At 37.0% G+C, this 25,424-nt stretch overlaps 1 protein-coding gene across 3 annotated transcripts in view; it reads left to right on the top strand.

Moving 5' to 3' along the window:
• The window catches only part of VIRMA (vir like m6A methyltransferase associated), a 58,026-nt gene that overhangs the window by 659 nt on the left and 31,943 nt on the right, over positions 1-25,424 (top strand). For 2 of the 3 annotated variants that reach the window (XM_058698592.1, XM_058698590.1), the window contains exons 2-8: positions 8,681-8,796; positions 12,825-12,926; positions 14,218-14,266; positions 16,034-16,202; positions 18,345-18,467; positions 19,031-19,303; positions 23,262-24,402. In XM_058698592.1, the coding sequence (XP_058554575.1) occupies positions 8,681-8,796; positions 12,825-12,926; positions 14,218-14,266; positions 16,034-16,202; positions 18,345-18,467; positions 19,031-19,303; positions 23,262-24,402 (1,973 nt within the window). The remainder of the gene's footprint in view (positions 1-8,680; positions 8,797-12,824; positions 12,927-14,217; positions 14,267-16,033; positions 16,203-18,344; positions 18,468-19,030; positions 19,304-23,261; positions 24,403-25,424) is intronic. The other variant, XM_058698591.1, reaches the window with a different exon arrangement.

Here is a 25,424-nt window from a genome sequence, read left to right as displayed (position 1 = left end):
AAGTTCTTATACGGAACGCCCTTTGCGTGGAGAATACTTGCGAAGAAGAGAGACTTGAGAGGATTGTAGCTCATCTGTCTGTGCAGCATAACTGTCTTGTCGTTTGGAGGGGCGAGGGTGGGGGTGGTGTGGACTCCTCGTTCTGTGATGACCGGAGTGCCCCTGAACGTCGGAGTGGCTCTGCGATATTTAAGTGGAAAGGAGCTAGTTAACTAACGGTTCCCGAAAGCTGGCCCAAATGAATATTAACCAGGTCCACAGAGAGAATGAAAACGGCCCCAGAGCTCCCATTTCTCTTCCAGTGTAAACTTAGTTTAGTGAACGGTTCTTTCTTCGGAGCTAGTGATGATAGTGGGTAGTGGTTGTATCTTAATGCTTTGTTTGGCAAAATAAAAAAATTGACAACTTGGTGGCCTTCTAATTATTTCGACGAGTGGTTTATAGGTGGGTAAAAATAAAAACTTTTGGAAACTTGAACATGTCTTACTAACAATGAGTGAGTTTGTGGTCTCATTTCTTGTGGGTCAGTAAGCTCTGCTTGTCCCAACGACTGCCCGTACTTCTGTGACTGTACTTCCAGCTAAGCTTTAGAAAACTCATGATGGAGTTAGTAGTTGGATCAGAACGAACCTGTCATGTGTACAGTAATAAAGAACTGATAAAAGTGAAAGAAAGAAGTCTGTGATGAGTTGGTGATGAGTTTAGGTAAATCGGCGTTAATTCACTTGTATATTTAAAAACCTAGTATTTCTTGGGGTACCTGGGTGGCTCAGTCTGTTAAGCGTCCCAGCTTCGGCTCAGGTCACGATCTGGAGCTTTGTTGGCTCAAGCCCCCGGGGCGGGCTCTGTACTGACAGCTCAGAGCCTGGAGCCTGCTTGGGATTCTGTGTCTCCCTCTCTCTCTGCCCCTCCCCCACTGTGTTTCTCTCACTCGCTCTCTCAAAAATAAACATACATTAAAAAATTAATAAATATCTAGTGTTTCTTCGTTCATTCTTAGACAAACATTGAGGAGCAGGAGAGGTCAGGACCAATTCTGGCAATGATTGAGGGAGGCTTAGTAGAGATCACATTTGAACAGAGTCTTGAAGGAAGACTAAGGGTTTGGGGGGAATATGGAATATTGAGCTGTTTGTTCTCAAGGAGCTTATAACTGACTATTGGAGGTTAGGTCCACAAAAGTATGATTCAAGTTAGAAGGCAATGAGTGTGTAAAGAAACAGTGGGAATCCCTTGGTGTTTATCATCTCTCTCTCTTTTCTCTCTGTCTCTCTGTCTCTCTCTCTCTCTTTTTAAAAGTAAGCTCTGTGCCCAGTGTGGGGCTCGAACTCATGACCTTGAGATCAAGAGTTGCATGTTCCACTGGCTGAGCCAGCCAGGCACCCTAGGGTTTATCGTCTTTATTCCAAAATGCTCTGACGTATTAGGTCCCCGATGAGTATATATTTAGCTCCGTTTGGTGCTACCAATAAGGCTACGTGATTTCAGAGGAGGGAGAGATCACTCTTCTTTTGAGAATATCAGGGAAGACTTCATCAAGGCAGTTAGCATGTGAACTTGGTCTTTGGTGGAAGAGGAAATGTTCCACAATTGTAGATAAGAAAGCAGGGCATTCTCCTGGAGTAGTCAGTCCTCTGTGGAGTATGCCAAAAATATTCGTATTAAGTGGCAGCTGCAGGGCAGTTCGAAGCCAGATCATGGAGTTCCTTGAATGCTCAGCAAAGGAGTATGGACTTTGTTTTATAGGAAATAGGTAGTTTTTGAGCAGGCAAATTAAATGACTAGTAAAATTCATTAAGTCAATTAATTGATCAGTAATACCTAAAATGATTCAGAAAAATTAGAAATGGCAAATAAGGAAGAAAAAGTGAGACGTCATGAAAGCTTGGTTTTAGCAGATGGGCAGTAATCATTGTCCACAGTTATTGAATGCTCATTTTGTGCAAGATGCGGTGCTTTCGTAATTTAAATATACTATCTCTAATTCTTTTAATAATTTTGGAAGATCCTTATCCCTATTTTATAGATAAGGAGAGTGAGTGTGAGAGGTTAGGTCATTTTCCTAAAGTGTCATAGCAGGATGAAGGCACAGTAATGTGGCTCTAAAGCCATGCCATACTGTGTCTCAGTAGGGCTAAGTAGGAGGGGATAGGTACAAGATAAATTTTGGATATAGAGTTGATAGCATGGCAACTGATTGTGTGAGAGAGAAAGAGTAGTTAAAAGTTCTAAAGTTATAGTTTTAGAGACTAGAGAATTGGGAGGGCCATTGATAATAGAAAAGTCTGAAATTGGGTTTGATGGGAACAAGATAATTTTAGTTTTTGGTGTGTTTAGTGGTACACCAGAGAGATTTGCTCAAGTAGGAATTTGGGAATTTGTTTTAACAATTTCATTTATGAAAAATACTTCTGAAGGTGAGGTATAGCTCCAGGAGGGGCAATACAAATAAGAAAGCAAAAAAATAAAAACTCCCAAAACCTATTGCCCTTGCCTTCAAAGAAGTTTGTTATCTGGTGAAGAAAATGTTTAGTCACATTTCCCAAGGGGAATACTGAAAGGGGTTTGAGTCGTGTTAAATGAATTACAAATTGTGTTTGTGGTTTGTATGCCACTTTATTAAAAATTAAAAAAACTTAGTCAATTTTTTAAAAAGTTTACTCATTTTGAGAGAGATTGAGAGAGCACAAATGGGGGACGGGTGGAGGGAAAAGGTGGGGGTGGGGAGAGAGAGAGGGAAAAAATCTCAAGCAGGCACCATGCTGTCAGACGCGGGGCTCAAACCCTTGAATTGTGAGATAATGACATGAGCCGGAATCAAGAGTCAGACACTTAATGTATTGAGCCTCCCGGGTGCCGCAATTATTATTATTTTTTTTTAACATTTATTTTTGAGGGAGAGAGAGACAGCAGATCCAAAGCGGGCTCTACACCGACAGCACAGAGCCTGACACAGGGTGTGAACCCACAAACTGAGAACCCACCGACTGAACCACCCACGTGCCCCTATTATTATTATTATTTTTATTTTTAATGTTTGTTTATTTTTGAGAGAACACGAACAAGGGAAGGGCAGAGAGAGGGAGACAGCAGATCTAAAGTGGGCTCTGTGCTGTCAGACGTGGGGCCAATGTGGGGCTTGAACTCACAAACCCCAGGGGATCATGACCAGAGCTGAAGTCAGATGCTAAACAGACTGAGCCACCCAGGTGCCCTGTACTTGTATAACATTTTAAAAATATACTTTATTTTAAAACAGTATCTTTTTATTTTGACTAGGTAACATATGTGTGAGGTAGAAATTCAATAGATACAAAAGGGTATACAGTAAAAAGTATGGCTTTTTCTTGTCCCTGTCCTCTAGCCATCATGTTTCTTTGCCTAGGTATTCTATATAATTCCATTTTTACTGGCTGCATAATATTTCTTTAAGTGATAATGCTATTTATATTATATTCTCATACATTTAGGTTTCTTTTTTTTTTTTTTTTAAGTTTATTGGTTTATTTTGAGAGAGAGAGAGAGAGGACACGTGCACAGGGGAGGGGCTGAGAGAGAGAATCCCAAGCAGGCTGTGCACCTTTAGTGCAGATCCCAACACGGAGATCAAACCCATGAACCATGAGATCATGACCTGAGCCAAAGTCAGATGCGTAACCAACTGAGCCACCCAGGTGCCCCTACGTTTAGGTTTCTAACTTTTTACAATGATGTGATATTCTTTAATTATTTAAATTAAAAATATTAAAGTTATTTTATGAATATTACTTTCTAGAGTAGAATTGCTAGGTTAAAATACAGTCTTACAATAATGATTGATGCTAGAAAGTACTGCTTCATTTTAGAGTTTCTTTAAGAAACTAATTTAGAACTCATCTGAACAGAAGTGATAATGGAAGTGGTAGGAATAGATGAGATAGCTTTAGCTTACCCTTAAGGAGAGGGTAAACAGAGAGGGGAAAATAGTTGCAGGATAAAAGAATAAGGAGGGGGAGACAGCTATACTGTGACTTGTAAACACACAGTGACTCCTTCTGAAGGTAAATGTGGTTCAGAGTCCTGAAATTTGACCAATTTATTCTTCACATTCCTGCTATCTCTGTAATCATAAATCTTCCATGATTCCCCTTGTCTTCCTAGGTTTAAGTACTCCTCTAGATATCTTAAGCGCCTAGTTCATTGTAATATTTGCAACTCTCTGAAAACACAATTCAGTCAACTTTTATTCAGCACTTATTAAAAGTCTTCCATTCATTAAATGAATATGCTAGGCACTTTGATTATAACAAAGTATAAACTGAGACTTGGTTCTTGTCTTCTTGAGATACAACTGTAATGGGAGAAATAAAAAAAGCAATTACAATTTAGTTTGATAAGAGGCTTTTGATTCACAAGGAGAGGCATCTATCTAGACTTGCTCTGGCACAGGTTCCAAGAGAAAGTTAACTCTAGGGTTGTCTGGGTGGCTCAGTCAGTTAAGCGTATGGTTTTTTATTTCGGCTCAGGTCATGATCTCATGATCAAGCTCGGACAACTCAGAGCCTCCTTTGGATTCTCTTTCTCTGCCCCTACCCTTCTTCTTTTTTTTTTTTTTTTAATGTTTATTTATTTTTGAGAAAGAGAGAGACGGAGCATGAGCAGGGGAGGAGTAGAGAGAGAGGGAGACACAGAATCCAAAACAGGCTCCAGGCCCTGAGCTGTCGGGCACAGAGCCCGACATGGGGCTCGAACTCAGACTGTGAGATCATGACCTGAGCTGAAGTTGGACGCTCAACCAACTGAGCCACCCAGGCGCCCCTGCCCCTACCCTTCTTGTGCTCTTGTTCTCTCCACCCCCGCCCCCCCAATGATAATGATAATAATAATAATAATAATAATAATAATAAAAAGAGGGGCGCCTGAGTGGCTCACTGGATTAAGCGTCTGGCTCTTAATTTTGGCTCAGGTCATGATCTCATAGTACAGAGCCTGCTTGGGATTCTTTCTCTCCATCTCTCTCTGCCCCTCCTCTTTCTCTCTCTCTCTCTCTCAAAATAAATAAACTTAAAAAAAAAAAACTCTTAAAAAAGTGGACTCTAAAAGGAGTTGGGACAGAGGAGTGTGGGAGCAGAGATAATATAGCATGAGTGAGGGCATGAAGGGTGAGAAAGAGCATGGTATGTTGGGGCTATAAATTTGAACTGATCAGAAGAGGTTATACTTGTTTATAAGACCAGAAATTTGGCCTGGGGAGCAGGGGAGTGATACATTTATCTTCTAGAAGGACCACATTGCAATAGGAGAATGGGTGGAGGGGGGCAAGAAAGAAACCCCAAACCAGTTAGGATCCTATTGCTGTAATCCAGATTAGAGTGAATAGTGTCTAGAACTGGAGAAGTGAAGCAGTAATGGAGAGAAATACCAGATTTGAGAGCTTTTTAGAGGTTTAATCACTGGGACTTGGTATTTAGATGAATGATTTAGGTGAGAGAATGAGAAAGAAGCAAAGGATAATAATGGTTTCTGTCTTGGTCATTGTGTGGATGGTGTTGCAAACACTGATATAGGAGAGTTCAGTTTTGGACTTGAGTTTGTGGTGCCAGAGGGACATTCAAGTGGAGACGTCCAGTTGGCAGTTGGTTGTAGTAGTCCGGGGCTTGGGAGAGAGGTCATAAATGGAGATTTATATTTGGAGTTGACTTATGGCAATGGATGAAAGTTTTATTTCTTGTAATTTTATTGATTGTGTTTAGCTACTCTGTCCTACTTTTCTCCTCCATTTTGCCCTCTAGCCATGGTGAACTATGCTTGCAATTTCTTGAACCTTCCAGGTTTTTGTTTGCCTTCCTTATGTGCATGCTTCTCCCTTTGCTTGGAAAGTTATTCCTTCTCCTCCTTTTCCACTGATTCTTGTTTTCCTTAAAGACTTACTTAGCTCGGGGAGCCTGGGTGGCTCAGTCAGTTGAGCATCCAACTTCAGCTCAGGTCATGATCTCACAGTCTGTGAGTTCGAGCCCCACGTCAGGCTCTGTGCTGATAGCTCAGAGCCTGGACCCTGCTTCAGATTCTGTGTCTCCTCTCTCTCTGCCCCTCCCCTGCTCATGCTCTGTTTCTCTCTCTGTCAAAAATAAATTAACATTAAAAAAATTAAAAAAAAATCATGGAAGATTTATGATTACTTAGCTCAAGTGCTGTTTCTTTGAGGAAATCTTTCCTGACACTCCTCTTTTCCCCTCCACGAATTTTTGCTCACAGTCTGAGTTAGGTAAGTACCTCTTTGACTTTGCACAGACTCCTTTGTGAGTCTGTATCATAACAATATATCTGTCTACCACAATAGATGGTCTCTTCCTTAATGGCTGAGATTATGTTTTTGTCTTGGTGTCCTTGGGACCTGGCATTCCTTGGAACATAATAGATATTTAATAAATGTTTAGAAATAAATATTGAATAAAAGGATAGCAACTAATACAGAAACTCTTCTACTTACAGACAAAATGGATTTTGAAAGTCTGTTCATAAAACTTTAAGTTCATTTTTTTTAGGTCCACAGTGATTACACCCTAAAAACTGATACTGTTAATCAGTAGAGGGCAAGGTAGAGGAGGATGCAATTAATAACTTTTGTTCTAAGTTTCCTTTGTACATATTAATGAAAATTTATAATATGTAAGCAAAGGATCTTCAATATAGTATACTTTGTAAGTAGAGAAGTTCTTACAGGAAGGAAACATAGCACCAAAGTTTGAGGCAAAATGCTAATTTCTTTTGTGTAAAACTATGTAGTATATGTAGAATACCTATAGTATATTTGTAATAATAAGTATACAAGTTCAGCTGCTGTCACAAAAGTTAAAATAACAGTGGATTTGATAAAATAGGATTTTCTCTCAATCTGGTTGTTAAGTATTCTAGGGCTCATATGACAGTTCCACAATGTCAAGGGCCCATATTCCTTCTGTCCTTTTCCTTTGCCATCCTTAGGGTATTGCCTGCCTTGTCCAAGGTAGCTCACCGATAACATCTGTGTTCTAGAAAGGCAGCAGAATTTTGGAATAAGAAATAGAAGGAGTTTCTAAAGTCTGAACCTTCCCTTTAAGGACATGATCTGGAGTTGCCTGCATCATTTCCATTTCCATCCCATTGATCAGAAGTTAGTGATCATGGGGTACCTGGGTGGCTCAGTTGGTTAATAACCATCCAACTCTTGATTTTGGCCCAGGTCATGATCTTACAGTTCGTGAGATCAAGCCCCATGTCAGGCTCTATGCTATTAGCATGGAGCCTGCTTAGGATTCTCTCTCTCCCTCTCTCTCTCTCTCTCTGCCCCTCTCCCATTCATGCTCACACTCTCACTCTCTCTCAAAATAAATAAACTTGAAAAGAATGTAAAATAACTCAACAATTTTTTAAAAAGTTATGATCAAGTGTTCACACTGGCTTAAGTGTCCAACTTCAGCTCCAGTCATGATCTCACAGTCTGTGAGTTCGAGCCCCGTGTCGGGCTCTGTGCTGACAGCTCAGAGCCTGGAGCCTGCTTCAGATTCTGTGTCTCCCTCTCTCTCTGCCTCTTCCCTGCTCATGCTCTGTCTCTGTCTCAAAAATAAATAAAAACATTAAAAAAAAATTTTTAATGCAAAATTGGGGGGGCTCAGTCAATTGAGTGACTCTTGATTTTGGCTCAGGTCATGATCCCAGGGTTGTGGGATCAAGCCCTACACTGCTTAAGATTCTTTCTCTCTCCCTTTCTGCCCCTCTCTCCCACTCACATGCTCTCTCTCTCTAAACTAAAAAGTTAAATTAAAAAATGCAAAATTGGGAAGTCATCCTCTCACATTTTAGGAAAGACTAACTTGAATAATCTTTTGGTCTGTTGATATGCGTGATATTCTTTGCAGCTTCCAAGAGAGACTCAAGAGTCATTCTTTCTAGATACAAATAACATGAACCATTTTTCTCATGAATTTTGATCACTAAGTAATCAGGTTGGCTGAACTTCTAGGAAAAGTTGGTGTAAAATAGTTCAAAAACAATGTGAAACATTCATTTTAAATTACTGATCACGAGAGCTATCTTTGATACTGTGTCAAATAATACATAGAAGTAAGTGTATACTAAATATAATTCATGCTATCCATTTCTTTTATTTTGATAAACAGTTTGTGGATTCAGATTATTTCAGGGAGGGCTTAACTTCAACTATTAAATACCTAAATGACTCTCCTTGATCTCTTGTTATTAGTTGTATGTAAGTTTAGTAAATTAAACTGATTTAAGTATAGATCTGTAGTCTCAGTCTCTTATTTATAATTCAGAAATTCAAAAATGGCAGAAAAGTCCACCCTGAATTCATTTGGTCTTGCAGTCTAATCTGAACTGACATGGTAGTTACAGTCTTTTTTAGTATGAATGTTTATACATGTAGCTGCAGAAATATTAATGTTTTGATGACAAGGTAATCAGAAGCAGAAGCAGAGAGTGTTAAGTAACATGTAATATTTGTATCATACTGCCTTTCTAAAAACCCAGAAATTCAGGATTGTGAAAAGCATCTGGCACCAGATGCTGTTTAATGATATGGAGTTTAAGATTATTTGTGACATTTTGAAAGAAATTAAATTGAAGATGAATAAATTTTGAATAGAGAAAGTGTTTGGTTTTGCTTACAGTATGTCCCTGTCCTTCTTCTTTTTTTTTAAAGCAAAGTTCTCATATAGATGTAGTACGTTTTCCATGTGTGGTTTATATCAATGAAGTCCGAGTCATACCCCCAGGAGTAAGAGCCCATAGCAGCCTGCCAGATAATAGAGCATACGGGTAAGTGAGCTTTCTTTTTAAAAGTGTTTGTGACAAAAGATTGTCCTAGACATATTCTTAAATGCAAAAATTTGAGGTAATATTTTGTAAGTAAAACAAACAGCAACCTAAAACTTTACTCAGTTATGTTATGTTGGATATAGGTTTTCTATATAATCCACATATTATTATAAATTTGAAAAGAGCAATTATTTGATCTAAGTACCAGAAAAAAATTTTTCTTCATTTTTTTTAATCGGTGAAATAGGTTTATATTTTCTAAAATATTCTAGGGTGGTACAGTCTAGTAATTGAAGTATTTTTAACCTGGCTTTTTCCTTGAAAATAAGTAAGAATTAGTCTGAATATTTAGAAATGTATCTTTTATATTATTTTCTATCAGTTTTCATGACTTAATGGTGATCTTCTTAGCCTGATACATGTGTCTTTTTATAAATTTGTAGCTTCACATTAGCCTTTAGTTTTAAGTAGCAAGTACTTATTTGATGCTTTCTCTTTCTTAGGCTCTGTGGGAAATAAGCGAAATGTAAGACATGGTCTCTGATGTGGAGTTGTTGATAACTTTAACAGCTGACCTAAAACAGAGGAATTTGATCTCTGTTGTACCATGAATAATCATTTTCTTCTTCTTATTTTAATTACATGAATTGGAAGTATAAGCCAAATTTTGGTTTTGGAAGCATGAACATATACAGTAAATATATTTATATGAGTTTTTAGCTTATAGTCTCAGTACCACATTTTATTATGTGCATGTTCTAATAGCTTAATTTCTGTTACTTGAAAGAGTTAAACCAGCTACTTAGTGTTATGGTACAGATTCAAAGTGAAGGGCTCATTTCTTCATAATTATGAAAAGTAGTTGGTTATTTGTAGAAATAGATATAAAATCTTTATAGGTTTTCAGATCATTCAAAAATACAACAAATACAAAATGAAACAATAAAAATATTTAATGTTTATAATGAGAAATCATCACTGACTTCATATATCTTTTTTATCCGCGTTTAAGGAAATAAAAACATGTTTTCCAATCATTTCTTCTTGTTTTTTCCTATAAAGGGAGATGTGTGTAGAATGGAAAAGATGGGGTGATGACAGTGTAATCTAGCAGTCTTCTCTAATTGTACTGCTTTTGGTCAAAGAAGGTCTATCAGTTATCTATTGCTACATAACAAATTACAGCAAATTTAGCAGCCTAAAACAGTAAACATTTATTATTTCACACTTTTTCTGAGGGTCAGGAATCCAGAAGTGGCTTATTTGGTTCAAGTTCGCTCATGAGATTATAGTCAAGATATAGTCCAGGGCTGCAGTGATTTGACTGGGACTGGAGAATTTGCTTAGAAACTCACTCACATGGCTGTTGTCAGGAGACTTCAGTTCTTTGCCAGGAGATCTTCTCTATGGTGCTGCTCATGTCACAACATGGATTCCTCCAGAGTGAGTGAGAGCGCATACTTCTAACCCAGTATCAGAAGTGATGTACCATCATTTTTACCATATTCTGTTCATTACATGTTCTGCTGGTATGGTGTGGGAAGAAACTACAAAGGTGTGAATACCAGGAATGAGGGGTCTCTGGGGCTGTCCTGGAGGCTGGCTAGCACAACAGGCAAAATGGATCTCTTCCATTAGCTGCAATGGGTAGGAGTATTGTTAAACTTTCCCTTTTTTCTCTCTTGTATTTCTTAGCTGGGGGTAAATGGCAGTTCATGTTTTAATAATTCCAAATATGAAATTATCAGAAACAACTTTATACATCATTAATATGTTATAGAACAGTAAATTAAAGTATAAATACAGTAATGCAAATAAATGTAAGATGTCAGAAAGTAATGTTAGAGATCCAGTGATATTTGTGCAGCATACTTTACAGCATTGTTTTTTCTCATTATAAACATCTTTATACATCTAGCCAACAAATTAAAATAGTTAACAAGAAATTTTTTCTCAGTATAAAATTCAGGAATGTATAGGTAAAATTAAAATCCCTGTAATCCCTCCCTCCTAAGAAAATCCTTACATTTGATGCATTGTGTTGTTTAATGTATATGTGTATATTTGTATATTTTGTTGTTATATGTGGTGTTTGTATATTTTGTTATTTTTTATAAGTGTGGTATCTTATGTGAGGTTAGGTTTTAGAGTCAACTTTTAAGATGGAAGTCTAGTGCAGTCAAATCACCATTGATTCTTTAAGTTGCTTTTCACTGACCAGTGCTTGAGTTTTTGGGGCTTCAAAAGTAGAGAATTTACATTTGAGTTACCTTTTTCCTTTCCTTAGATACTGAAGGAATCTAAGGATTCCTAGTATCCTAGGGTCTAGTTTGAAGAAATAAAGGAAAGAGAGACTAGAGATGTTGCGCATATACGGTTGAATTTGGGTTAGGTAAATGTTTGCTACTCTAACCCAGCTGTATACTGTTTTGTATATTTCTTTCTTTTACTTAACATTACGTCAGGAGTACTTTCACATCATTAAATACTATTTGAAAATATAATTTCTAATGGTTGCATAATCTAATGAATGACTGTACAGTAGTCCCCCCCTTATCCATGGTTTCACTTTCCGGGTTTCAGTTACCTGCGGTCAACCGCAGTCCAGAAGCAGATGATCCTCCTTCTGACAGATCGTCAGAAGGTCAGTAGTAGCCTAATGCTAAGTCATGATGCCCATGTCATTCACCTCACTTCATCTCATCACATAGACATTTTATCATCTCACATCACAATAAGAGGGAGTACAATACAATAAGATATTTTGAGAGAGACTACATTCCCATAACTTTTATTACAGTATATTGTGATAATTGTCCTATTGTATTATTATTGTTAATCTCTTACTGTGCTTAATTAGAAGTTAAACTTTAATATACGTATGTATATATGTGTACACACGCACACATATATATATGTACAAATATATATGGAAAGAACAGTATATTTAGGGTTTGGTACTATCCATGGTTTCAGGCAACCATTGGGGGTCTTGAAATGTATCCCCTGTGGATAAGGGGGTACTACTGTACTGTAATTTGTTTGGCTAGTTCCTTATGTGGGGACCATTAGGTGTTTTTTACTTTTCAAATTATAAATAAGAGTATGATGAACATTCTCTTGAAAAAAAAATCTTTTTTTGTGTATCAGTGTTTCCATAGAAACACCTAGAAAAAAGGTATTTCTGCATCAGATGGTATGAACATTTTCTCATTCTCCTGAATTTTATTGCCATGTTGCCTTTCAGAATAATTGCGCGTGTTTGTACTTCTATCAGTGCATAAGGGAACCTATTTGATATACTTTGGGCATTACTCCTTTTACCATTTGAATTTTTTGTAAATAACAAAATATGTGATGTTTAGAATCAAGGTTTTTAGTTGAGTCTGAGGAATTTCAGCCAAGGGTAAAATATGTATCAAGTAAGATTTCATTCTAACACAAATTAAATAAGCTTTACTCTTAACTATGTAAGTCTACAAAAAAATCAAAATGTTTATCTAAATTGCTACTATACAAATTTGAATTTAGGCTTTAAGTCACAATTTAGGGCTCTGATGCCAAAATTATTATTATAATCTTGTATTAATGTAGGTTAAGTTGAAATCAAATTGTAATTATATAACTCAAAGTTAGTTAACTCCTGATTCTTTCTGCTAATGGAAGGGAATCATGCTATAATGAATTATAAAAGTAGGTGTTACAATTAATTAGCATTTGTCTTTATAATACATTAAGACTTTAAAATATTTATGTGTATTAGAATGGCCCAAGTAGCAAGCTAAAGATACTTGTTGATTAAAATTTCATTTTCAGTAATACTCAAAACGCATAGGTGTCTACTTAAAAATTGAATATGAATTTTAAAAATTACAGAAAATAATTACAATTAACTGTGTATTTTTATTATTTAAATCTTAAGATATAATTCTAGGATTGCTTTTAAATGTGTACTTACTTTGTCTTTTGTTTTAATTTAGGAACTGATTATTGCAAAGGCTGATGTTTCAACTTTGTTTCATTCACAGGGAGACCTCTCCGCACACATTTCAATTAGACTTATTCTTTAACAATGTAAGCAAACCAAGTGCCCCAGTTTTCGATAGGTTGGGAAGGTATGTACCTACAAGGTAATTGCACCAGAAATTTAGGAGTTAATAGGCAAAACCTTTTTATTCTTTAGATAGAAGAAAAGGATGTATCTGTTGCTGGACCCAAGAACTCGGGGTTTATTTTACCAATTAGCATTATTAAAGAAATGTCAAGCTCCTAGAAAGATGTTGAGTTTCTTTACAGAGTAAAAATTTAAATGTGTGAAACATTAGCCATCTTGTTTGCTTTTTATTGGTGTATACATTTCTTATACACACATCAAATGATTTAATAATCTTCTCATTTGGAAAAAATTGCTTTTTGATTTCTTTAAAAGAACTGTATAAACACTTTGGTAACTAATAATTTGTATCTTTTACATCAGACTATTTCATAATTTAAAATTCCATGGGCATATTTTGTAAAATGAGAATTCTGTTAATAGAAACCTCTATTTTGGATTATTTAATACTTGCCAGGTATTACTAAAACTAGTTGTTTTGATGTCTGCAAAATAATTGACCATTAAATGGGCTTAGTAAGAACTCATTTATAAATTTTTACTTATTTATTTTGAGAGAGAGAGAGCAAGCTGGAGCGGGTCAAAGAGAGAGGTAGAGAGAGAGAATCCCAAGCAAGTTCCCCACTGTCAGTGCAGAGCCTGATATGAGGCTCAAATTCACGAACTGTGAGATCATGACCTGAGCTGAAACCAAGAGTCAGATGTTTAACCTGCTGAACCACCTAGGTGCCCCCTAGAACTCATTTATAAAATAAAAAAAACTTAAAGGCAGGTTAAAAATGGAAAAACTTCTATCCCTGTCATGAATTAAGTTTTTTAGATTTCAGTTGTCATTTTATTGATCTTTCACTCAATATTAATTTATATTGATAATTTGGCTTTTTTTTTAAATGAAGGAAACCTAGATAATCTGAAGTAGTTAATTTTTAATATTATGGAATGTTTTTCTTATGTCGGTACTTACTTTTAAAAATAGGTATTTTTCTCTATTTGGTCCCATTATACATTTTAGGAAGGCTGTAATGCAATGGTTCTCTACTTAGCTGTATATTAGAATTACTGGGGGTGCTTTTTAAAAAATACTGATACCTACACTTACCCCAAACCAATTAAATCAGAATCTCTGGGGAGTTTGTTTTATACTTGATAACATTTTGGGGGAAGTAAATTAAAACTAAACTTAGTGGTTTATTAAAACAATAATCTAGTATTTGGTTTTATTAAAACATACAAATTGAGAAAGACTTCTTCATGAATAATGATGTTCAGTGTTTGAGCCTATATATTTATTCCTACTCTTTTGGCAGCCTGGAATATGATGAGAATACTTCTATCATCTTTAGACCCAACTCAAAGGTAATTGCAGAAGTCAGTTTTCATCTTGTTACTACTGTTTGTTTTCACTTTCATTGAGAGTTTTGATCTAAATAAACCAGTGATGCAGAATATCGGCCTATTTGGTTCTAGTGCTGCAGGATAACATTTCTTGTCTGATTCCTCTTGCATCCAGAAGCTATTTTAAAATGGAGCAAAGACATTCTAATGTCACTGTCTACCTATAAAGCTCTTTCTTCCTCTAATTTTAGTGTGAGTCAGGAAGAGGCCAGCATTTGTGCTTGCCCTTCTTTCATTTAGGTGAGCAAGTTGAGAAGATGACAGGAAGGCAAATTGTTACTAGACACCACTGTGCCTTAGGTTTCTTAACAAATATGTATTTTATATTCCTTTCGTATCAAAAGTATGTCTTTTTTCTTGATATAACAAATGCCATTCTTTTTTTTTAAATTTATTTTTTTAAATTTTTTTTAACGTTTATTTATTTTTGAGACAGAGAGAGACAGAGCATGAACGGGGGAGGATCAGAGAGAGGGAGATACAGAATCTGAAACAGGCTCCAGGCTCTGAGCTGTCAGCACAGAGCCCGACACGGGGCTTTAACTCACGGACCGCGAGATCATGACCTGAGCCAAAGTCGGCTGCTTAACCAACTGAGCTACCCAGGCGCCCCTAACAAATGCCATTCTATAAGCATCTAGAAAAGCTAAATCATGGGTGATCTGAAATGCAAAAAAAACTGTCCTAGTATGGGGCTACTTACTTAGGCCGTTTGTTTTTTATTGGTGGGGAGGTGGGTATTTAATCCTCTATTTGCTGTTTAGATTAAGTTATCTTCCTGATCTCTTTGTCTTCCAGTGGGGCTTCTGTTTAGAATCTGTCAATTCCTGGGCATAGTCTTTGAGCCATTCTTTTGGTCCCCAGTTTCTCTTTACTGGAGTTTGCTAGAGTTCGCAAGGAGAATAATAATTTCATTCTTCTTTATCGTGCCTCCAGAATGGGCCCCATTACTACTTATTACTTTATCTTTACTCAACATGGTAGAATGGAAAGAACTCAGAAGTCAGGGGCTTTGGTTTCTGGTTCAGGTTCTTCTACTGACACTCTGATTTTCTTATATATTTGTACTCATTCTGGCTACCTCTCATAGTATTGTGGAAGTATGGCAATTAATGTAGATAAGCATTGAAAAACAAGTTGTTTTTTATTTTATAAGAAAATATTGAGGTTTAATTGCATTGATAAAGTCTTTGATCTTTTTAGGAGAAAGTTTCTTTGCAAAAACAATTTGTTTAATGCTTCTGGTTACCCTTACTTTTTAAGTACAACATGGGTACATTAAGTATACTTGCATGTATGAGTTGGGCATATAAAAAGAATGCTGTACAATTTTACGGATTAGAATTCTTGAGACTGGACATAATTTGTGCTTTTGTGCACCTCCATGACCTCTATAACTATTGGAGTTTAATTTATTAATTGGCAGTAACTCTCACTTAATTTCATTCTCATTTCCCTTCTCTTGACTGGGAATCTGGTTATGCATTTTGAACAGAGTTGATGTAAAGTATCAGACAGGAGAGATGTAGTCTTGAGACAAATTTAGGTATGGCAATTCTGGAGAGCCATATAAAAGCTATGCCTCTGGATGTATTTCCATCAATATTGACCTTTGCACTTTCAGCATACTTTTAAAGACTTTAGTTTAACCATAGAGTAATTTGATATCAGTTTACTTTTGGCATATTAAAAGATTAACCTGGAAGATATTTTCCCCCAACAAATTAGGTGAATACTGATGGTTTGGTGCTAAGAGGCTGGTATAATTGTCTGACACTGGCAATATATGGATCAGTGGATAGAGTGATAAGTCATGACAGAGACTCTCCACCACCTCCACCTCCACCTCCACCTCCTCCCCAGCCACAGCCAAGTTTGAAAAGGAATCCAAAACATGGTGAGAATTTTAAATTTGTCTTTGTCAGTGACACTATGTTCATTATAATAGGAAAAGGTAATTGAAGTAGCTCTTCGAAACTTTGAAGAGCTTTTGAAACTTCCTTAAGACTTGAGAAGATATCTTTGTCAGTCTCACAATTCTTTCCTATAAAAGAGTTTATTTTTATGTTGAAGTGGTTACATTTTCTTCCTCTAGTTTCCTAGATACTTTTTTAATTGACCTGAGGGTTTTTTTTTTTAATATGTAAGTGAAATGTATTCCAGTGTTTATTCATGGTTTAATATCAAAATTATCTCCAAAGGAATTGAGGAATAGGCAGTAAGTTTGGTATATATGGTTAGAATACTCATGTTAATGGTATTTTTTTTTCAGGAGTGCATTTCAGATTTGGTTAGATGTCTAAATGCAGATTCCCCACCCCCCATTTTTGAGAACCTTTTGCTCATTAAGTGGAGACAAGAAAAATAAGAATTGCATTAAACTTTAGTGACTCTCCTTCTATAAGGCAGGTAGTTGGACTCCTCTTTCAGAGGGTCTCATCTCCTTATTCCAGTATTATTACTGTAAGCTGTTGAAATATGGAGATTCAGGAATACATTTTCAAGTTATAATTGAGGTCACTAGGAAAAATCTTTTGCTTTACAGTGAGCATTTTATGAGTAAATAAAATGACCTTCTCTTAAACATCATCTAATAGTGTCGTGTGAGCTCTTTGTCTTTGATGGTCACACCATATTTTCATGTCTTTTCTTAAATCTTACCTATTAAGTGCGGTTAATCTTTCGCTTTTTCTTTTAGTCCTTTAGTTTTCTGTGCTCATTTGTCTTTTTTACCAGACTCTGAGCTCCTTGTGGGCTGAGAGTATATTTTACTTATATTTTGTGTTTCTAGTTTTATCACAGTGCCTAGTGTATATAGTGGCTACTCAAAATTTTTGTTTAATTTACTGAATTGTTTTAAAATTGGCATTTGTGCTCATCCATTTATTTATATGGATGTATGTGTTTTTAATTTTTAATTTTGAAATAATTATAGATCCATAAGAGGTTGCAAAGAAATGTATGAGGAAGTCCTGTGCACTCTTTCCCCAGGCTCCCTCACTGTTAACATCTTTTACAACTGTAGAACAATATCAAAACAAAATTGGCATTGGTACAATCTGTAGAGCTTCATTCAAATTTCACCAGTCATATGTACACTTTGTGTGTGTGCCTGTATGTGTGTGTAGTTGTATGCAGTTTTATTCATGTATAGCCTTTCATAACCACTACCACAATCAAAATACTTGATTGTACCATCACAAGATTGCCTGGTGTTATTTATTTATTTTTTTTTAATTTTTTTTTTTAAACATTTATTTATTTTGAGACAGAGAGAGACAGAGCATGAACGGGGGAGGGGCAGAGAGAGAGGGAGACACAGAACCGGAAGCAGGCTCCAGGATCTGAGCCATCAGCCCAGAGCTCGACGCGGGGCTCAAACTCACGGAACGTGAGATTGTGACCTGAGCCGAAGTCGGACGCTTAACCGACTGAGCCACCCAGGCGCCCCATGCCTGGTGTTATTTTTTAATAACTGCACCTGTTCTACCCATCTCAAACCTTTGGCGACCACCAATCTGTTCTCCATTTCTGTAATTATATTATTTCATGAGTATTGCATAAATGGAATCCTGTAGTAGGTATCTTTTTGAGATGGGCTTTTTTCAATCAGCATAATTTCTTTGAAGTTCATCCACTGTTGTGTGTATCAATAGTTCATTCTTTTTTATTGCTCAGTAGTATTACATAGTATGGATATATCATAGTTTATTTATTCAATCATTGAAGGACACTTAGATGTTTTCCAGTTTTTGACTTTTGCAAATAAAGCTGTTATGAACATTTGTGTACATCTTCCTGAGGAAGATAAGTCTTCATTTCTCTGGGATAATGCCCAAGAGTATATTTTGGTATGTGGGAAGTCAGAAATTCTAATGTTTGTAATATAAATTAATTTGTAAAATTTGTTAGCTGTTAGGAAGGAAAAGTTTAACAATAAATTCTGAAGATGAAAGACTCAGCTGATAACAGCATTTTTGTCATGCATTCATTTCACTTTAATAATTTGAAAGTTCTTTTTCTGTCTTTAATAAAAAAGCTGATGGGGAGAAAGAAGATCAGTTTAATGGAAGCCCTCCAAGACCACAACCTAGGGGACCAAGAACTCCTCCAGGACCACCTCCACCTGATGATGATGAGGATGATCCCATACCTTTGCCAGGTGTGAACAAAATCAGTGCTAGTTTTTCATCCCCTGATTAATGTTATAGTGCTTTTTGATTAAAGGAAAAATTAGATATCATTAATCAAATCTTGATGAATGCCCCTCACACTTTATCCTATGCGATATTTCCTTGTGTTTTCTTTTGGCAAATGAACTTGTTTAAAAAAAAAAAAAAAAATCAGTTAATTCATTTGAAGCTGTACCGGCATTGCTTTGAAAATAATTTACTGTAGTGGTGTATACAGAAGAATACCAGTTAAAAATAAGCAGTATGTATTGGAAGAAGTAAACAACCTGTGTACTTAATAGCTATAAAGAAAAGGATTAGTTTGCGGTGTTAGAACATAAAATAGTATACTTTATTAATTCTTACTGTGTAAAATTGTGCAACATATACTCTTAATATTTTTAAAAGCGAGTAGTTTAACCACTTTTTTTTTTAAAGGGTATTTATGAGCTAAATCATCCAAAATGTCATGAACTAGTTGCAGTATCCAGTATGCTGCCTTATGTTATTTAAACCATTAAAATAATCTGTGCCTTAAATCTCAATTTTTCAGTATCTGGTGATAAGGAAGAGGATGCTTCTCACAGAGAAGATTACTTTGAACCCATTTCTCCTGATCGGAATTCTGTTCCCCAAGAAGGGCAATATTCTGATGAAGGAGAAGTAGAAGAGGAACAGCAAGAAGAAGGAGAAGATGATGAGGATGATGTGGACGTAGAGGAAGAAGAGGATGAGGATGAGGATGATCGCCATACAGTAGACAGTATCCCCGAGGAGGAAGAGGAAGATGAAGAGGAAGAAGGTGAAGAGGATGAAGAAGGTGAAGGTAGGTTATGTTTGTTAGGACGTTTTGGTTTTAAGTACTAGGAACTGACTTGCTGTAGCTCTCAGCAATCCAGGAGAATTCATAGCAAAGATAAATGACTTTCAAGAAACTCAAGGGATAGACTCTAGCTGCACTTCAAGACTTGACTAGAACGGGGATTTCCATTTTTTCTTTGCTTTATGTTTCTGCTTTATTTTCTATCAGCCAACTGTTGTTTCTCTGCCCACCCCACAGGTTTAATCTCCTTTTTTTGTTTTTAAGTTTATTTATTTTGAGAGAGAGAGAGAGCAGGGGAGGGGCAGAGAGAGAGAGGGGAGAGAGAGAATCCCAAGCAGGCTCTATACTGCTAGTGTGGAGCCTGACATGGGGCTCAAACCCAGAACTGTGCTGAAATCAAGAGTTGGGTGCTTGGGGCACCTGGGTGGCTCAGTCAGTAAAGGGTCCGACTTTGGCTCAGGTCACGATCTCACGGTTTGTGAGTTCGAGCCTCGTGTCGGGCTCTGTGCTGACAGCTCAGAGCCTGGAGCCTGCTTCAGATTCTGTGTCTCCCTGTCTCTCTGCCCCTTCCCTGTTCACGCTCTGTCTCTCTATCTCTCAAAAATAAATAAACACTAAAAAAAAGAAAAAAAGAGTTGGCACTTAACTGACTGAGCCACCCAGGCACCCCAGGTTTAATCTCTTTTTAACCAACCAGCCTACACTACCTGTGCTATCTCCGTCTTGTTTGCATTTTTCTGGGAGATTGTTTGGCTTGCTCCAATATCATTTGTCCCTTGGTACCATCAGCTTTGGCCAGGAAGCAAGATCATGTAGGAAATACATGAGTAGAGATTTGGTGGGCTGTTTTCAGAAAGGAATGGTGTAAGCTGGGTGGAATTCCTAAAGATACCTGCCACCTAGATACTTTAGCAAATGCTACATTTTTAGAAATTCAGGGGGAAAAAAATCTCAACTATACAGGGATGTATGACAGCATGATGTAGTCCTTTCATTAGGCTTTATTTTTCCTTTGAAAGCAAAAAGTGAGAGCGACTCAAGCTAATTGACTCTTAAGTTGTCTAAGAAACGGCATGTAATGTTAAAGCATTTATGTAAAATAACATAAACTGCCTTGTTTTTTTCTAAAATAGGGTGAGGATTATTCTCCATGAGAATGAGGGTCATTTTGGTATCACAGGTGCCCTTTTACAGAATACAAATAATTAGGTTATTGAGTGATACTTTTGTATCTTCCCCTATTCCCAGATTAGCAAATAATATTTTTTATGTTTATTGTATTTGGCAAATAGTAGTTAGATTTCAGGCAGGCTGTTTTCTTAATCATTTTTGTAGAGAAGGTGAGAGAAAGAGGCTGGTTATTTTGGTTTTTAATAGAAGATATCTGGCTTATCCCAGAGTCGGGCCTCTGTAGGCCCTTATCTTTTCAAATAATGATGAGTATATATGGCTAAAGCAAACTTGTTTTGAACAAAAGGATGTCTACAGATGGCTGATGCTGGAAGAATACTCTAGAAACATTTCCTTTTCTTATGTAGACAATTATTTCAGTTTTCCCACAACCAGGCAATAGCAGTGTTAAAAAGTAAAACCAAGTTTTGTCTCTAACCTTGTTTTATTTGAAATACAGGAAAAAGTTGCACATGTATAATGATAAGAAAGCTTTGTTTTGGTCCAGCTGAGCATTTTAAGTGAATAAATTTTCTTTAAAAATAAAATGCAGACCTAGGAGGGGTGCCTGGGTGGCTTAGTCTGGCTCTGTGCTGACAGTGCAGAGCTTGCTTGGGATTCTCTCTCTCTCTCTCTCTCTCTCTCTCTCTCTCTCTCTTTTTCTCTTTCTCTCTCTGCCCCTCCCCTGCACACACGTGCATGTGCGCGCGCGCGCTCTCTCTCTCTCTCTGTCAAGAATAAATAAATAACTTTTTTGAAAAATTTAAAAAATACAGGTCTGTGTGGCAGGTAAATGAAGAGAAATAAAAATTCAGGAATATGATACTCAATCATCAAAAAGAATGAAATCTGGGGGCGCCTGGGTGGCTCAGTGTGTTGAGCGTCCCACTTTGGCTCAGGTCATGATCTCGTGGTTCTTGATTTGGAGCCCCGAGTTGGGATCTGTGCTGACAGCTCAGGGCCTGGAGCCTGCTTCAGATTCTGTATCTCCCTTTCTGTGCCCCTCATTTGCCTGTGCTCTGTCTCTTTCTCAAAAATAAACAAAAAAACCGAAATCTTGCCATTTACAACGACATGGATGGAGCTAGAATGTATCATGCGAAGCGAAATAAGTCAATCAGAGAAAGACAAATACCTTATGATTTCACTCATATGTAGAATTTAAGAAACAAAACAGATGAATAAATGGGAAGGGGAGGAAAAAAGAGAAAGAAAGAGGGAAACAAACCATAAGAGACTCTTTTTTCTTTTTTTAAGTTTTATTTTATTTTATTTTATTTTATTTTATTTTATTTTATTTTATTTTTTAATATATGAAATTTACTGTCAAATTGGTTTCCATACAACACCCAGTGCTCATCCCAAAAGGTGCCCTCCTCAATACCCATCACCCACCCTGCCCTCCCTCCCACCCCCCATCAACCCTCAGTTTGGTCTCAGTTTTTAACAGTCTCTTATATTTTAAGTTTATTTTTGAGAGAGAAAGTGCATGCGTGCACGCAGATGGGTGGGGGAGGGGCAGAGAGAGGGGATCTGAAATGGGCTCTGTGCTGTCAGCTGTGAGCCTGATAGGGGGCTTGAACCCATGAACTGTGACATCATGACATGAGCTGAAGTCGGTTGTTCAACCAACTGAGCCACCCAGGCATCCTGCATAAGAGACTCTTAATGATAAGAGAACAAAGCGTGGGTTGGCAGAGGGAGGTGAGTGGGAGATGGGCCAGGTGGGTGTTGGGGGTACTAAGGAGGGCACTTGTTGTGATGAGCACTGGATAGTGTATGAATCACTGAATTCTCCTGAAACCAATATTGCACTGTATGTTAACTAAAATCTAAATTAAAAAAAATTGGGGAATATGAAATTAATGTTAAAAAAGAACTTAAAATGCTTTCACTGAAAAATTTGGTTTAGCTTTGTGATTATGGTGTTACAGTTAAATTTAATAATCTTTGCCTGTCAGTTTTTCCCCCATCTTAAAAATACTCTTAAGAGGGCAAGGTTGGGGCGCCTGGGTGGCTTAGTTGGTTGAGCATCCGGCTTCGGCTCAGGTCATGATCTCACAGTTTGTGAGTTCGAGCCCCACATCGGGCTCTGTGCTGACAGCTTAAAGCCTAGAGCTTGCTTCGAATTCTGTGTCTCCTTCTCTTCTCTCTTTCTCTGCTCCTCTCCCGCTCATGCTCTGTCTCTCTCCTTCAAAAATAAATAAAAACATTAAAAAAAAATTTTTTTTTAAAAGAGGGCAAGGTTAACCTCTTCCTTCTTGAGAGAGGTGTTTTTTATTCCTTTAAGACATTTTTAAAAATTTATTTGAGAGAGAGAGAGAGAGAGAGAGCATGAACTCATGCACAAGGTGGAGAAGGGCAGAGAGAGGGAGAGAGCAAAAATACCAAGCAGACTCTGCACTTGTCAGTGCGGAACCCAGCGTGGGGCTTGAACTCATGAACTGTGAGATACGACCTGAACCAAAACCAAGAGTCTGTCGCTTAACCCACTGAGCCACCCAGGCACCCCAAGACATTTCTAATTTTATTTCTGTGAAGAGAAGATACCCATAGAAGAGTCAGTTGTAAAGTTGAACAGATAGAAGGCTTTGCTTGTGAAGTTTCTTATTAATTATTCTATTAGAAATTATAAAATGTTGGTAATTGTTGATAAGATGTTGGATCAGGAGTTAATTTTATTGAAGAAATCATTCTAATTTTTTGCCATCGTACTAAAGTATTTTTTTGATTAACTAGATTTTTTTGCATTAAACAACAGTAATATTTAAATATTCAAACTGATTTTCAGGGGATGATGGTTATGAACAAATTTCCAGTGATGAAGATGGAATTGCTGACTTGGAACGTGAAACATTTAAGTATCCAAACTTTGATGTTGAATACACTGCTGAAGACTTAGCTTCAGTTCCTCCTATGACATATGATCCATATGATAGGGAACTTGTACCACTCTTATACTTCAGCTGTCCATACAAGACTACTTTTGAAATTGAAATCAGTAGGATGAAGGATCAAGGTCCAGATAAAGAAAATTCAGGGGCAGTAGAAGCCTCAGTGAAGTTAACTGAACTGTTAGATTTGTATCGGGAAGATAGAGGTGCAAAGTGGGTAACAGCTTTAGAAGAAATTCCAAGTTTAATAATAAAAGGATTAAGTTATTTGCAGTTGAAAAACACAAAACAAGACTCTCTTGACCAGTTGGTAGACTGGACCATGCAAGCTTTAAATTTACAAGTAGCTCTTCGCCAACCCATTGCCTTAAATGTCCGACAACTCAAAGCTGGGACCAAATTAGTGTCCTCACTAGCAGAATGTGGGGCTCAAGGAGTCATGGGACTGCTACAAGCAGGAGTAATCAATGGATTATTTGAGCTCCTGTTTGCTGATCATGTGTCATCTTCTCTTAAGTTAAATGCTTTTAAAGCTTTGGACAGTGTCATTAGTATGACAGAAGGAATGGAAGCTTTTTTAAGAGGTAGGCAGAATGAAAAAAGTGGCTATCAAAAACTTTTGGAGCTCATACTTTTAGATCAGACTGTGAGAGTTGTCACTGCTGGTTCCGCTATTCTTCAGAAGTGCCATTTCTATGAAATCTTGTCAGAGATTAAAAGACTTGGTGACCATTTAGCAGAGAAGACTTCATCTGTTCCTAACCACGGTGAACCTGATCATGACACAGATGCAGGACTTGAGAGAACAAACCCAGAATATGAAAATGAGGTAGAGGCTTCAATGGATATGGATCTTTTGGAATCCTCAAATATAAGTGAAGGGGAAATAGAAAAGCTTATTAACCTCCTGGAAGAAGTTTTCCATTTAATGGAAACTGCACCTCATACAATGATCCAGCCTCCTGTTAAGTCTTTCCCAACGATGGCACGTATTACTGGACCTCCAGAAAGGGATGACCCATACCCTGTTCTCTTTAGGTAAGACATTTTCAGTTTGGGAAAATACGTTTCACAAATCACTACAGGCAATTTTGTGTGATTGATTTTGGTTTTTCAAATCTGTCTGTAGGCAGTGCATATCTGTGTAAGAATACTCTATTTCAGAAGAGTGGTGAAACTGAGAAGTATGCTACTGTGGGAGAGCTGCATTTTATTAGTACTTAAACTAGTAATAGTCATTTAAGTTAAAGATAGTGATAGTTAACAACAGTGCTTACATAAGCATGTCTATGAGCAAGAATAAATGAGAAACTGTAGAGTTGCTTCTGGGAAGGTGGTACAAGAAGATGGCCCAGGAAGGAGAGAACTTTTCTGTGTGAACCTCTTTGTACTTTATCATTTTAATACGTTGCAAGTTAAAGTTACATTTTACTAACTTAATTTTACAGACCTGGTTAAATGCTCACAGATTGAACCAGCCAGGTGCCCCTATCTAACTCTTTTTGTTGATAGAGTTTTGACATTATTAGGATCAGCACCCACAGTAGATTTTTAAATTTTGTTTTAATTTTTGATAATTTATTTTTTGGCATTTTGCTTGTAAATAATTTTGTAGCTAACGAGAAAATGGCATTTTAATTGTTATTCCTTATTTCGGTGATTAATTTTTCATTTGATTTAGGGCATACTGCATTAATAGAAAATGAGATGCTTAACCATTCTAAAATCTGTACATACCCATTCCTGTTTTTCGCTGAAACTATTAGATCTTGCCTTACTTTGAGTTCTTACGGTAATAAAAGATGATAATGCTAGAGCAAGGTCTGGTAAGAGATGAGGTCAAGAGTACAAGTATAGAGGTTTGGCTTTGAACAGGAGAAAGGAAATCTTATGTGTACAAATATAGATACATTTATAACATGGAGACAGTAAAAGAGCAAAGACACTTCACACTGACCCCTTTAGTTTTAATAAGAAAGGAGGTGAAGTCATGCACTGAGGATACCTGAGGGTAGTGACTTTAAGGAAGGGAGTGATGCTCTTAGTTACTGAGGGGAAAC

Source organism: Neofelis nebulosa, chromosome 14 (assembly GCF_028018385.1).
Source record: "Neofelis nebulosa isolate mNeoNeb1 chromosome 14, mNeoNeb1.pri, whole genome shotgun sequence".
Taxonomy (NCBI): Eukaryota; Metazoa; Chordata; class Mammalia; order Carnivora; family Felidae; genus Neofelis; species Neofelis nebulosa.
This window is presented reverse-complemented; position numbering and strand designations above follow the sequence as displayed.